Below are 15,214 nucleotides of genomic sequence, written 5' to 3'. Positions count from 1 at the left end.
TCAGCCCCTGGTAAATGGTACCACAGGTACCCAGGGAACTGTGACCAGAGAAGACCTCTAAGGGCTGCAGCAGTTATTGTGCCACCTTCAGAGGCCCTGCACCTTTACACACAGATACTGCCTTTGCAGGCTGCGAGTATTGGTGCAAAACAAAGTGAAGAGTCGACATGGCACACATCCCTGTGTGCCATGCCTACAACCCACTGCCCTGGCATAGATCAGTCACCCCTCTAGCTGGCTGCACTATACCGGTGCTGAGGGTACAGGTGCATGAGCCCTGTACCCTTACAGTGTCAAAGTCCATTCTTAGGCATTGTAAGTGCAGTGCTGCCTATTAGTGCTATATAGTGCTGGGAGCTTATCATTACAAACTCTACAGCACCATAATGGCTACACTGAAAACTGAGAACTTTGGTATCAAACTTCTCAGCACATTAAACCCACACTGATGTCAGTGTGGGATTTAATGAAAAATGCACACAGAGGACATCTTAGAGATGCCCCCTGAAAAACGACCTACTACTAGTGTACAGGCTGAGTGGCTGCTTTCAGCTGCCACCACCAGACATGTTTCTGGATCCCTGGATCGAGAGCCTGCTGCTATCGGGGGCCTGAAACAATGCACATCCTGGGACGATAACAATGACTGTTTCTCTATGTAAGAAACTGGCTCTATATATACTGCACCAAAGTGAGGTACAGTGTGTATAGGTGTATAGAGTCCAAGAGTTCCCAGAGGTAGGCAGAGGTTAAAGTTAGATAGAACCTTACTCTCTAAAGCGGTAGCTTGGTCGAGCAGTAAGGCAGTATCAGAGGACATTGCACACACACAGCCAGCAAATTAATTCACACACTCAAGAACTGAACTCTAACCCAATTGTTTTTGTATAAAAAATATGCTGTTTATTTTTAGAACCAAGCAAGCATGGAACAGGTAAGCATTAAATACTTTTCAGTAATAAGTTACTGGATATAGAACTGTTTGAAAATACAATAGGAATGGTACTTTGTTTGAATTACAGTAGTATGCAACACTTAGCAAATACAGTACATTAGAATGAATAGGCTTTTTTCAATAAACTGCAGGTAAGTTACTTTTCGGATTACTTTTTCTAACAGTGCTGGATCCTAGATTCAGCACTGGGACATTTCTGAAAACAGTTGAGAAAATGTGTTTTGGTTATTTGTGCAATTTCTAAAGAATATTCTTAGTTTTCAAAAGTCGACACTTGGAAACTTTTTGGGAGAAAAAGTGTCAATGTTATCCTATGAGGGAAAGCAGGTTATCGGTTTCGAGGTAAGTACTCGGTCTTTGGAGTTGGGGTTAGACTCGGGGGTCTCCGAGGGTCAGTGATGCACTGTTGTTGTACCCTCAGCGGCAGTAGGGCGGCCGGGTGCAGAGTGTTGAGGCCCAATGTTGTCCTATGGAGGATAGAGGGGCTCTGGTTGGTGGCTGCTGGCAAGCAGGCCACGGGGTTGTGGGAGCAAAGCTTCTAGGGTTTAGCTCAGGGCAAGTTGGGAACCAAACTAGCACCAAAGGTGCACCCTCAGCGGTACAAGGGCAGCCGGGTGCTGTTTTGAGGTCGGGTGCCCTGTTGATTTCAAAGGAGATTCTCCGGGACAAAGAAACACTGCAGACTTGGGGGCGAGGATCTTCCAGGAGCGACCACCACTTCGAGGGGTAAGTTGAGATGCTGAGGGTTGGTTAGGCACCGTTGGTTTGGCACACAAGGCCGTGGGGCTTCGGGTGCAGGGGTGTCTTTGATGTGCCCTGCGTCCCTGCCAATCAGGTTCCCAGGGCCTGTGTTCTTTCCCCAAAACGAACCTAACCCCAATTGGCATCTCTGGCCACAGGTCGACCCCTGGTAAATGGTACCACAGGTACCCAAGGCACTGGACCAGGGAAGACCTCTAAGGGCTGCAGCCCTTACTGCGCCACCCTTCGAGGCCCTGTACCCTGACACTCACACTGCCTTTGCAGGCTGAGTGCCTTGGTGCAGAACAAAGTGAAGAGTCGACATGGCACACATCCCTGTGAGCCATGCCTACAACCCACTTCCCTGGAATATATCAGTCACCCCTCTAGCTGGGTGCCCTATACGAGTGGTGAGGGTCCAGGTGAATACGCCCTATACCCCTACAGTGTAAGTCCATTCTTAGGCATTGTAAGTGCAGTGCTGCCATTAAGAGTATATGGTGCTAGGAGTTTGTCATTACGAACTCTACTCCTCCATAATGGCTACACTGAAAACTGAGAGGTTTGGTATCAAACTTCTCAGCACATTAAACCCACACTGATGCCAGTGAGGGATTTAATGAAAAATGCACACAGAGGGCATCTTAGAGATACCCCCTGAAAAACGACCTACCACTAGTGTCCAGGCTGAGTGGCTGCTTTTAGCTGCCACCACCAGACATGTTTCTAGACCCCCTGGTCGAGAGCTTGCTGCTCTCTGGGGCCTGAAACAATGCACATCATGGGACGAGGTGCCAAGCCTCCTCCCCCAGGATGGGCAGAGTCCACGAAGGTGAAGAATCAAAGGCTTGCCACCTTTGTGAGCTTCCCCAGGCCACTTGCTGCTTTCAGCAACTGGTCCCCAATGGTTCTGACCCCTACTTTGGGTGGAAGAACCAGCAGAAAAAACAAATGAGGATGGGAGGTGTGCCCACCTCTGCCAACTCCACCCCTCAGGTGGGGGAGGTGAGGTGAAGCGCAACTCTCAGTCACCGCCATCTTGCAGATGGGAGGATTCAGCCAACCTGGGAAAGGCTTATGCCCCCCTCCCACTAGAGGGTGGCATATTATGGGGTGTCACCACCCCAGGGAAGGGACCCATTGGTCACAAACTTTCTACCTACCTGTAACACCCCTAAATCTAGTATTTAGGGGTACCCTGATCCTTGCTTCTTCAGACCCGAAAAAACTACCAGAAAAGAAGGACTTAACAGCAGCGACGAAGCTAACAAGAGGCAGACGCACACTGACTTGGCCCCAGCCCTACTGGCCTGTTTCCACCTCGAACCTGCTCCTGCAAAATCCTGGTATGTCCTGCAGCCAGCAACGTCGAAAACCCCCGAGGACCTGCCTGCCTTCAACCACAAAGACTGTCTCCCAGGATTTGTTTATCTCCAGCCTCTAGCCCCGGCCGGACACCACGAATCAGCAACACTCTGCACCCACTGTCCACGGCCCGAGCTCAAGTGGGCAAACACCAGAAGGAGGTACCACTGGCGATCCGGTGAGCCCAGACTTGCCTCAAACCTCCAGCCAACACCAGCAGCCTAAATCTAGAAGGTCCATCCAACCATGACCAGGAGCTGGCAAGAAGATCCGACCCTAAGAGGCACCCCAGCACCCTACGGCCTTGGGTGGTCCAACCAACGGTGCTTAACCAACCCCAAAGATACCAACTTACCTCTCGAAGTAGGGGTCGCACCGAGAAGACATTTGTCCCCAAGCCTGCAATACCTTTGCAAACCGGAGGTTCCCCAATGCAAACAGGGCGTCCGATGTCGGAAAAGCACCCTGCACACGGTCGTCCTAGTGCCGCTGAGGGTGCACCTTTGGTGCTACTTTGTTTCCATATTTGCCCTGAGCTAAAGTCTAGGAGCTTTGCTCCCACAACCAAGTGGCCTGCTCGTCAGCAGCCACCAAGTGGAGGCCCTCTATCCCCCATTGGACAACATTGGGCCTCAACACTCTGCACCCGGCCGCCCTAGTGCCGCAGAGGGTGTAACAAGAGTGCATTCCTGAGTCTACCCCCAGAAACCTCAACTCCCACTACCAAATACTTACCTCAAAACCGAGAACACTATTTTCCTCCATAAGACAACATTGACTGTTTTTCTTGGAAAAGTTTCCAAGTGTGGAGTTTAAAAACCTAAAGAAATTATTTAAAAAGTGCACTAACAAAAACGGTTTTTCTTACCAGTTTACAGGAAATGTTCAAGCGTAGTATCCAGGTATACTACACTGTGTAAGAAAAGTAATCTCAAAAGTAACTTACCAGTAATCTTACCCAAAATGCATTACAAAGCATATGCACTGTATTTACAAAGCATTGCATTTCTCAGAAACAATACTGCAAGTCAAAAAATGTTGAAGCGGGTCAAATTAGAAAAAATTGATCAAAAAGGAATAAGAAGGCAGATGCACGCTTTCTGCCTCTGGAGCTTTGAAGTGGGTGAAGCCATGAGATACTGTAGGACTGACAACAGATACAGAGTGTGACAAGGAAAACAGAGTGTAGACACTCCGCTTGGGATCGCTTGTCTTACATTTTTTCAATGCACTATTAGTGTAAGGAGTTATTAGTTCATAGTTCATGTAACAACATTAGAAAATGTGAATAAATTACGTTCCATAAATAGTTAATAAAATGAGAACATGACTCTTACAATATACTAAAAAGAATTGTGCACGTTACCTGTGTCAAATAAATATCGAAGCTCTGGGCAAAAGGCCTCATAGAGGCCAAATATCGCACAATCAAGCATGCATCATCATAATCCACAGTATCAGAGTTCATCCTACAACAAAGTAAAGTCTTGTTTAATAATATTAAAAAGAAAAGTATCTGTAAATAAAATATATATTTTTAGCTCCAACTTATTAATTAAAAAAATTAAACTCACTTTAAAGTGCTGAATTGGGATGGTGCGGTTTTAAGGATGTTGCGGAGAAATTTTTTTCGATTTTCAGCTCGCTGCATTATTTCACCTGTTGATTCAATCTCCTTGGCATGATGCCCTCCTTCAGAGGATTCCTCTTCCTTCTGGGTTTTCATAGCTTTTTCTGTCTCCATTGTTGTATCTCGAAACCACTGAGCTATGTAAAACTTCCTAGAAAACTATTCAACAAAACAAAATAGATAAATAAGATAGCCAAATAAATAAATGCTCATTTCATTAGTTTTGATGTACTAAACTGAATTACAGAACAAATTATACCTTAATGGTTAACAACCTGCAGGAAGCTAGCTCTCTATTTACTGCACAAAAAATTAGGTACACTGTGCAGAGTCCAGGCAAACCCCAAAGGAATTACAGTGGCACAAATGACACCCCAAATGCTCTCTTTTGTAGTAGTGTTGGCAAGCAGTTAGGGAAATTATATGGTAGTGCTAAGCATTTATTACACACACTAAAACACACACACAGTAAATGAGACACTCAAAAAAGAAATCCAACACCAATTTATGCAAGTAACACATACTTTAACATAATGTGTGTTGGACTTGGCCCTTTTTCCCTGAATTTTTTCGTTTTTGTAGTGTTAAGTTGCAGGTGCTCCCTTCTCCCAAGATGGCTGCCACAGGCCCCTGCTACTGCAGAGTGGTCTTTCATAGTAGCACCCTAGCTGCCAGGAGCTGGCTGGAACCCCACAACAATGTTGCGACTCCAGCCCGCCTTTTTGTCCCATAGGTAGAGTGGGGAAGCTCCTGGAATGTGCTGGAACCTTCTAGAAGGAAGGTGTGGTTTTTCTTTTGCCGCCTTGGCTAGAGGTCACCTGACCTAGGGCTACTTAAGAGAGGGAGGGAAACTTTTGTGGTGAGTTGGCCAGTGGGGTGAAGCAGAGCTGGAAGAATCCACCAGGAGTGAAGGCGGTAGGGCCTAGCCAGGGACTTGTGCCTCTGAGAGTGACAGGATTTAGGTGCTGCCTCTTAAGTGAGTGAGGGACCCTGTGAAACCCACTGATCTTGCCCAGCAGTAGGAGGACCCAGAGAACCTCTGCCCAGCCTGACTAGGAAGGACCTAGTCGCCTTCTCCATCCCTACCCCCCTGTAACAGAACCCCTTTAAGGGCGCCAGATACATCTGCGCCAACAAGACTTCATATGCCAAGCACTGAGACTGCGTGTCCAGATTGAACGCTAAAGCTTTTATGCCAAGCACTGAGACTGCGTGTCCAGATTGAACTCTAAAGCTCATATGCCAAGCACTGAGACTGCGTGTCCAGATTGAACTCTAAAGCTTATATGCCAAGCACTGAGACTGCGTGTCCAGATTGAACTCTAAAACTTATATGCCAAGCACTGAGACTGCGTGTCCAGATTGAACTCTAAAACTTATATGCCAAGCGCTGAGACTGCGTGTCCAGACTGACCCCCGAAGCCGTATGCAAAGCAGATTGAAGAGCCACCGGGGATCGACCAGGTATTAGCGCTGTGACCCCTGCGCTCCCTGACCTGGTCTGGGATCCCCGGCAGCGTGCTCCGCTGAGCGCGGAACCCCCATCCTTAACTTGAGCACCCCCCGGTGACGTGGAAGCCAGCGCGCTCACCGCCGCGGCCCGGAGGCCGGAAGAAGTGCCCTGCAGAGTCGCGAGGCCCGTGAGAAGCCCGGGGCCCCGCTGCTGCCGTCGCAGCTGTGTGAGAAGGTCGCGAGGCCTGGACCGAGTTTCCCCATCGTCGCTGGAGCGGACGCCTTCCGACGCCGAGAATGAGGTAAGCCCGGAGGCTGGGATTGCCCCTGGTGCCCCCCTACTGGTTGGGAGCCGCACCGCACCCTCAGCCCGGGTCCCCTCTCCGTGGGAGTTCCCCCTGTCATCGCGACGGAGAGACCCCGCCGAGGGATCCTTTCCTTGTGGCCCCTTGAACAGTACTGAAGCGTGGTGCCCTACGAACTGCACCGGAGCTGAGAGACTCGCTCCGCAAGTCCCGTGCGCTCCCTGCTGACAGCCCCGTGGGAAGCCTTGACTGTCCTTGAGTACGAGTGGCGCTCCGATATCTCTGCTCCGTTCTGAAGTGCTAAATGTCATCGCTTACGAGCAGCGCTATGTTAGTTATACTCCGTAGTGAAATGCTAAATGCTATTGATTACGAGTAGCGCTCTGTTATTCATGTGCCATATTGAAGTGCTACATGCTAGTGATTACGAGTAGTGCTCTGTTATTCATGTTCCATATTGAAGTGCTACGTGCTATTGATTACGAGTAGCGCGCTGTTATTCACGCCCATGTTGAAGTGCTACGTGCTATTGATTACGAGTAGCGCGCTGTTATTCATGTTCCATAACGAAATACGAAATTACATCTATTACGAGTAGCCCTATGCTAGATGCCCCGTTATGAGGAGGCGTTCCTTCCTTGGCCACGAAAGGGACGAAAGGCGGAAGTTTGCGGCCGCGGGCCGAAAGACCCAAGGACTTGGCCGTGGCCCGGGAGTCCTTGAACCGAGCCAGCGCACTGTTCGCCTTCTCACCAAAAAGGCGAGTGCCATCAAAGGGCATGTCCATGAGGGAACTCTGGACATCCCCCGAAAATGACGTGGACCTCAGCCAGGCGTGACGCCGAAGCGCCACCGTGGTGGAAATCGCCCGACCCAGCGAGTCCGTGGTGTCAAGTCCACACCGTATGGCATGCCGTGCTGCATCTCGACCATCAGCAAGAGCTTGAGTGAGTCGTGTCCGGGCCTCCACCGGGCACAAGGGCAGCACGTCCTCCACCGTATCCCACAGAGAGTGGGAATAACGGTCCAAAAGGCAAGCGGTATTTAAAGACCGCAGTCCCAAACTCAGGGACGAGAACAGGTTCTTGCCAAACTGCTCCAACCTCTTGGATTCGCGATCCGGAGGAGCGGACGGGAAGGAGGATTGGGAGGTTGAGGCCTGGATAACCAGACTCTCGGGGGTGGGGTGTTGTGAGAGGAAACTGGGGTCGCCCGGAGCAGGGCGGTGGCGCCGGGCAACGTTCCGGTCCACAGGAGGGACTGTGGAGGGCTTGGACCAAGTGCCCTGCAGAACGTCAATGAGGTCCTCATTAAACTGCAGAAGAGGCTCAGTGGAGTTTGCTGTCGGTTGAAGGACCTCAGTGAGGACGTTAGTCCTCACGGCCACAGCAGGCAACTCGAGCTCTAGGGCTTCGGCCGCCTTGCGCAGCACCACTGAGAAGGCTGCACCCTCCTCCGAGGCCACAGTCGGAGGAGAAATGAAACCAGTGTCCGGGGAGGTATCCAGACCGCTGGCATCCCCCAATTCCTCTGCCCAGTCCTGAGAAAGTTGGGCCTGAGCGGCCATAGGGTCATCATACCCCTCCCAGTCGCCCTCGTCATCTGATTCCCGATAAACAGGAGGAACGATCGGAGCCGGGCAGTAGATGAAGCGTTCACCAATCGGCGCCGGCAGCGGCGCCGGGCGGCGCCACGCCGGCGTCGGGCCCGGACCGGGGCTACACTGGGAAACGACGTCGTCCGGCGACGGAGGTGGAACCGGTGTCAGCGACGGCGGAGGAGGCGTCGTGAGGTCGACCGGCACCGACCGAGATCCAGGCCTGGATCCCTCTGGGACCTGCGGTGTCGGGGCCGGAGCGGTCGACGGCGCCGGAGCCGCCGGCACGCAAGGTCACCCAGTCGAACCTGCGGGGCCCGAAGGCGCGCCTACAGGCGTCGTCGGCGGAGCCAGGCCCCTCATGGCCGAGAGGAAGGCACTGACTTCCGCCGGAGTCGCGTCAGTCCCAGGGACCGGCGGGTATGGGGACGGATGCGGCTCCTGCGGCTCTGATGGAGCCACGGGGGTGGGACCACCCTGACCCTCGCCCGAGTCGCGCGACTGGCGAGAGGAGTCCGAAGAGCGATGTCGTCTCTTGGACTTCTTGGAGTGCTTTGACTTACCTGAAGACCCCGACGAGCGATGACGATGGCTGTGGCTCCGCGATCGGTCCTTGGACCTCCTCCTGGACCGGGACCGAGAGCGGCGCGGAGCCGAGTGCCGAAGCTCGAGAAGCTTACTGGACCGCTCCCGCCTAGCTTTCGATGTCAAGGCCTGACAGTCGGGGCACAACTCCGCGTCTTGGTCGTCCCCCAGGCAGTAAAGGGACCGGCGATGGTGATCCGTCACCGACATCAGGCGATGACAGAAGTCACAGGCTTTTAAACCAGGCATCCTACCGGCACCAGAGTCGAGTCGATAGACCAAAAAGAGTCAAAAAATGACTAGGGGTAAGCTCTTCCCGGATCGGCACTTACTGGCGCGGAAAAAAGAATGGACGTCAGCGCGCGAGGGCGGCGTCTAAGAACTCCGACGACGTCATTCCGGCGCACGACGACGGACGCGGAGCCGCAGACGACGCCTAGCGGCGCTCAAGGGGTATTGCTACAAAAATCTTTCCGGATCCAGCCTGACGCCTGGGGATATTCTAAGGTGAGGAATCTAACTAACGTGTTTCTTTCAGATTACTCAATTTAGGGGCGTTACATGTGCTGGCAGTTAGGGCCATCTACCTTTAGGGTGACTACACCCTTTGTATGTCCTCTCCCTTTGGGGAGGTGGCATACCCCTAATCCCATTGACTGAAATCCTCACAACCAGAATGGAGAATTTTCAAAGGTGGGGGCTGTGAGAAGTTGGCCTACAGATATATTATAAAAATAGAATGTATTTATTCTAGTCAAAATACCCTCAGCACTCTTTATGAGATTCGAGGTAAGTACAACACAGTCTTATTTAAGCATACATAAGTCACACAGGTAAGTAATACAGTTAGGCCCTAGGGGCCACGCAAACCATATACTAAGTAAGTGGTATAATAACCACTGTCACAAACACAGGATAGGCCTAGGCCTAGGGAATCGCTGGGGCTACACTATCCTATCAGTTGCTAGGCAGTGGGAGGCCCACGGGATTCAGGTGCAGAGTGGAAACACTCACGCGTAATGCGTTAAAGTCGATAGAAATAGTAGTATTTAGAAATTAAGAGTTTTAGGACACTTCGGAAGGAACTAGGAGTTAGAGACTTGGAAACTAGACACTTGGATAGTCAATACCCTTGTGAGCACCAGAGTACTCAAGTTACCTAGCCCAAGGGCTGCGGGTGCATATGTGTGAACTTGCGTCGGGTTTCGTCGTCGACTCCTATGGATGCCTGAAGAAAGTTGCTGACAGGTAGTCAGTGAAGAGTGTCCGGTGGATTCCAAGGATGAAATCAGGAAGGAGGATACCTGCAAGCAGAGGGGACAGAGTCTAGGTCACCAGCCAGGAGCCGGGAAGGAACCAGGAAGGAACCAGGCGATGTTGTGAAGATGCAGGTGAAGAGGTGAAGCTTGTCGCAGCAGCCACGGGTACCAGGAGGCGTCGAGGACGACCAGAACGAGGAGTCGAGCTGCCCACAAGGGCTCTTGCTGTCGGCGGCGTCGATGTCGAGTTGGGACACAACAAGCCTTGGCAAGCGCAACCCACGCAGAATGAAGGATTCGCTTCTGTTGCAGACCAGGAAGGTCTGAGGTGCTCCTCTTTCACAGGGAAGCAAGGGCCAGTCTGGAGGAGCCAAACCAGCAGTGGAAACCTCAAGGTTCGTCGTCACAAAGGCTACTAGCCAGCGGGCAAGCAACCGGACAGACGCGTCGAGCAGGAAAATGCAGAAGGGCCCCACGCAGAACTCGTGGAGTTTGGAGGGCTGATCTTCGGTGCAGATGGTGCTCGGGGTTGGGGCTTCTCAATCCCCAGAGCACAACTTTGAGGATGCCTCTGAAGCTGCACTGGTAGCAAGTCGCCAATTTTCCCAGGTAGCCGGTCCCACGTCTCTCGTCGCCTCCACGGATCTCAGCTTTGCTGTGGATGTGGATCAAGGTCAGAGAAGTCTGAAAGTCAAGGCGCTGATCGAGCTCTGCAGTCGGCTCCTCATAGAACGTTGAGCAAACAAACAGCAGGTCGCTTGATGGTGCCTGTTTGCACAGGGTTGTCACTCCTTGGCCACAAGGGAGATTCTTCAGTCTTCTTCTGTAGTCGAATGACGAAGGTCCAGAGTTTCTGTTCAAGTTCAGTTTATCAGGATAATCCAAAGTCCTAGGGACTCCGCTCCAACTCTTATAATCTGGGGGGCTGGGTTACCTGCTAGGTCCCTCCTATGGTTGGGACCAGGGAGTGGGGTGGTTACATCCCCTTCCCTTTGTCCAGTTTCACGCCAGGGCTGGAGTGCCCCAGCACCGGTTTGAACTGGACTATGCATGGGGCACCTTGTGTGCCCCAGGCAGTGTCTCGTTTCATTCATCCCTCCCTGCCCCAATACACTAAGGCCTGTCTAGGGTGGTGCTAGCACCTCCCAAGGCAGGAAACCTATTGTCCAAGCCTCCCTCGCTGGAAGGTCTCCCAGCAGCAAGAGGTCAGATTCGTGTCTGTGGCAGCAGCATCCATTTTGTGACGCTGGGGCTCTGGTTAACTTTAACCGGGTAGTAGGTCTTCAACATGTCTTCTCCCTCTAGAAGGGAGGAATACTATCCTCACCGCCAGAAACGGTGTGGGGGTAGTATTCCAAAGTGTTAGACACCTTACACAACATGTTTTGATAAAGCCAAACCACAGTTACCATAACCGCGAGGATTATAAGGCACTTTAAGAGTATATGGTAGGTAATATCATAGAACAGCTATAAGGACAAGGTTCCGAAAGCTGCAGACAGGCTCAGCTCATGCTAGAGCACCATCTCACATGTTACCAAGCACTCTGCCTTCAGGATTGTTAAGGACTGCCATAGGAGTGACTGATAGGTTACCCATGTGTCTATATATAAGGTAGGTATAGGAATACTACACCTAAGCAAGGGGTGAGTACACGACCTTGCCCCAGCTGAGTGATCAGCCAAATGTGTCATAATGGAAGGCCAGCCAGGGGTGGCATAATACATGCTGCAGCCTCTAGTAGGTCTAGGGTACACCTATGCCCTGGGTACCTAAGGTACACTGTACAGGGTCCAAAAAGGTGATCCTTACCAATTGGGTTATGCACCTAAAGTGCATAGTGGATTTAGAGAGAGAGAACAGCCGGGCTGTGGGTCTGATTAGCAGGCCCACAGCCACATCTAAGTCGAAAACCAGTGAAGCAAAAGAAAAAAGTGGGGGTGAACATAGAAAGCAGACACTACTCTCCTACAGGGGCCACTTCAGCTCAGGACACTGGTCCTGGCTGAGACGGGACGCATCACTTCTGCTTACTAATTTTCCCACCTACCTCGCAGCCAAAAGTGGAGCTTAGTAAGGGGGGCGGGGGGCATCTCCACTAGCTGGAGAGGCCCTGGCTAGCATAACATGACTCGGAGTGGCAGGCTGGTGCAGACCAGTCAACCACACACTAGCGGTTTGGTAGGTTTTCAGGGGGCACCTCTGAGGTGTCCTCTATATGCATTTATTAATTAATCCAATACTGGCATCAGTGTGGACTTATTAATCTGAGATGTTTGGTATAAACATGTTGTGATTCAGTGCAGCCATCATGGAGCTGTGGAACGCAATACCCCACGTACTGGTAGGTGGTGTTGGACCGCTTCACGAGACGTCGGCACCGTAGCGACCCCTGTCTCACCACCTAGACGTGCAGACGTCAGTTACTTTTTTCAACTTTTCACGCCAAAAGCGCAGAGCCTTGAAGTGCACTGACATTTCTGTGTTTCGGGCCTTGAAAGGGATCAGCCTGACCTTGGAAAAGTGTGCCGGGAGGAAGGGTGGATCGGTAAGGAATCTGCAGCTAGATCATGTCTACCAGATATTGAAGGTAAGCAACTTGTTTATCTGACAGACATCTAGCCACAGATTCCTTACCTTTGAATAGATACCCAAGCAATACTATCCCCGGAGGCAGGACTGCGGACAAGTTCAGACCATAAAATACTGCAGGACAGTGCAGCCAAAGAGGCTGTAATGCTTGATTAATGTGTGTAAAGATGCCCACGTGGCTGCCTGACAAATTTCCAGGGCTGAAACACTGTGGTTGTAGACTTAGCCCTGGTAGAATGACCTATTAAACCTTCAAGAGGCTGCTTCTTTGCAGAAGCGTAGCAAATCTTGATGTGGAGGACAACCCTCTTCTGCACAACCTTTCTTTGTTCCCATGTAGCCCACGAAGAGTTAGTCATCCCCCCGGAACTCTAATGTGTGGTCAAGGTAGAATGAGAACACTCTTTTTGGTTCCACAAGGTGGAGTCGCTACTCTTCCTTAGAGGGGTGCGGCGGAGCATAGAAAGTGAGCAAGGTTACAGATGACCCCGCATGGAATGGTGTTATACCCCGCATGGAATGGTGTTATACCCCACATGGAATGGTGCTACCACTTTCGGAAGGAAAAAAGCTCTATTGTGAAGCACTAACTTGTCAGGAAATATTGTCAGGTAAGGAGACTTGGATGACACAGCCTGCAATTCCCTCAACCTCCTGGCAGATGTAATTGCGACTCAAAAGGCTGTTGTGATGGTGAGCAGCCAGAGGGGGGAAATTGTGCAGAGGTTCAAATGGAGCCTACCTCAGGAAGGTGAGAACCAAATTAAGGTCCCAGTGAGGCATAATGAAAGGGAAGGTGGGGACATATGTACAAGCCCTTTGAGGAATCTATTTACAATGGGAGAATTAAATATTGAAGGCTGGTATGGCAGCCGCAGACAGGGCCGAAAGGTACCCTTTTCAAAAAGCCCAAATTTGTTCCATTAGCAGGCATATACCGTCTTGGTGGAGGGACGCCTGGTTGTCACAATAACATTAAAAACTTTGAGAAGAAGGCCGAATGCTATCAACTGCCGCTGCTCAATCTCCACACAAGGCTGCGTGGAGTTGACCGGTTTGGTTTGAGGACCCTCGCCTGCTGATCCAACAAAAGATCCTCGCAAAGGAAAACCTGATTTGAGGATTGATGCTCAGTTAGAGGAGCTTTGGATACCATACTCTCTACGACAAGTCCTGAGTCACAAGAATGACTTAGGCCGGGTCGCTCCTTACCTTCTTGAGAATTCTGCATAGGAAATAGTATGGTCAGAAAGGCATACAGGAAGCTTGAGCTCAACTCGAGATGGTGTGTCCAAGCGAGAGCCATCTTGGAAACTCCAGCATGCAAAGCTGCTGACATTGCGTGTTATCGGTGGGGGCAAACAGATCTAACCAAGGCTCTCCCCGCTGTTGAAAGAGACCTTGACCTCCTCCAGAAGGAGACGCCATTCGTGATCCACCAGGCAAGGCAGAATGATAGAGGCACGACTGGCTAAACCACGCGTGCCTCTACCAAGCAACCTAAACACGAATGCGTCATAACCATGCATTCCTTTACCATGCATGACTTCACCAAGTAATTTCATAGTAAAGGCATGAATGGTAAAGGGGTATGTGTGGCTAAGCTTGCAACCCCCCTCTCCCCTGCCCTAACCTACAAACTCTCCCCCCCACTCCACCCCCCCCCCCCCCGAGGTCCAAAAACCCCAACCCCCTCCCACCCCAATGCTTCCTTAACCCTTAAACAATTCCTTGGCCCACTTGCACCGCCCCTACAACTACTCCAACCCCTTCTACTGCCCTTAGGCTAAAACCCAAACCCCTATTTTTAGAAACCTACCCAGACTTTCACCCCCCCCCACCCGAGCCCGAAAACATACCCTGCCCTAAGCCCTAAAAACTACCCCGACTACTCGTTCCCCTCTCCCTGAGGCCTAAAACGCTGTCCCTTAAATACCATCTTGACCCCCTCCCACCCCGCGCTATCCCTAAAACTACCCAAACACTTCCAATGCCCTTAGGCCTAATACCCTAACCCCAGATTTAACAAGCATTTGCAATGCAATAGGTCTCGCATTTGTGAGAGTTTGAGCTATTGGCATTGTAAATGGCAATGCCTTTTATTTACGTGTTGGTTTTTAAAACATAAAAGGCATTGCCATTTACAATGCCAATAGCTTAAACTCTCGCAAATGCGAGACTTATTGCATTGCAAGATTCAGAAGAAATTAAATGTGAATACATTAGAAAAAAACAACGTTTATATGTAAACTGTGATCAAAACGTTTTGTTTTAGATTTTAGCATTGTCTCGAACAGAAAATGTGGTGCAGTGTATGCATATGTACATTGTTAAACTTAAAGGGAAATAATGATAAAACTAGAGAATAAGAAGGACCTACACACGTTTAGGTATTAAAAAGCCACATAGACCGACAAACTCAATTGAACACGTATTAGAAGAGCTTTTTTTTAACCCTTGATGCAGTTGAACATCTTATCAGAAAGAACAACATAATAATACACCTGAGGATTACATCAGCGTCAAATTGCATTAGAAAAGCTATGCTTCTAAAGGCCTGCATCTTTTTATAATAATATCCTGCATTACAGGCAAAGCAAACGTCAGAACCTGAGCAGCAAACACTGCAATTTCGAGCAGAGTGCTTCAGTTGCAGCGTTTCTAAAAAGCAATTTTTTAAAAAACAACTAACTTTTAGTTAGCGCATGATGATTCCAAGATAAAACAAAATAA

The 15,214-nt window shown here is 50.4% G+C and overlaps 1 protein-coding gene across 16 annotated transcripts in view; it reads right to left on the bottom strand.

Annotated features, from left to right (window-relative positions):
- Positions 1–15,214, bottom strand: part of NIPBL (NIPBL cohesin loading factor) — a 1,722,939-nt gene that overhangs the window by 626,367 nt on the left and 1,081,358 nt on the right. For all 16 annotated transcript variants that reach the window (XM_085631078.1, XM_085631072.1, XM_085631074.1 and 13 more), the window contains 2 exons: positions 4,636–4,850; positions 4,428–4,530 (listed from right to left, as the gene is read on the bottom strand). In XM_085631078.1, coding sequence (XP_085487204.1) covers positions 4,428–4,530; positions 4,636–4,850 — 318 coding nt within the window. The remainder of the gene's footprint in view (positions 1–4,427; positions 4,531–4,635; positions 4,851–15,214) is intronic.

The sequence above is a fragment of the Triturus cristatus genome, chromosome 2_1, assembly GCF_964204655.1.
Source record: "Triturus cristatus chromosome 2_1, aTriCri1.1, whole genome shotgun sequence".
NCBI classification, from domain to species: Eukaryota; Metazoa; Chordata; class Amphibia; order Caudata; family Salamandridae; genus Triturus; species Triturus cristatus.
This window is presented reverse-complemented; position numbering and strand designations above follow the sequence as displayed.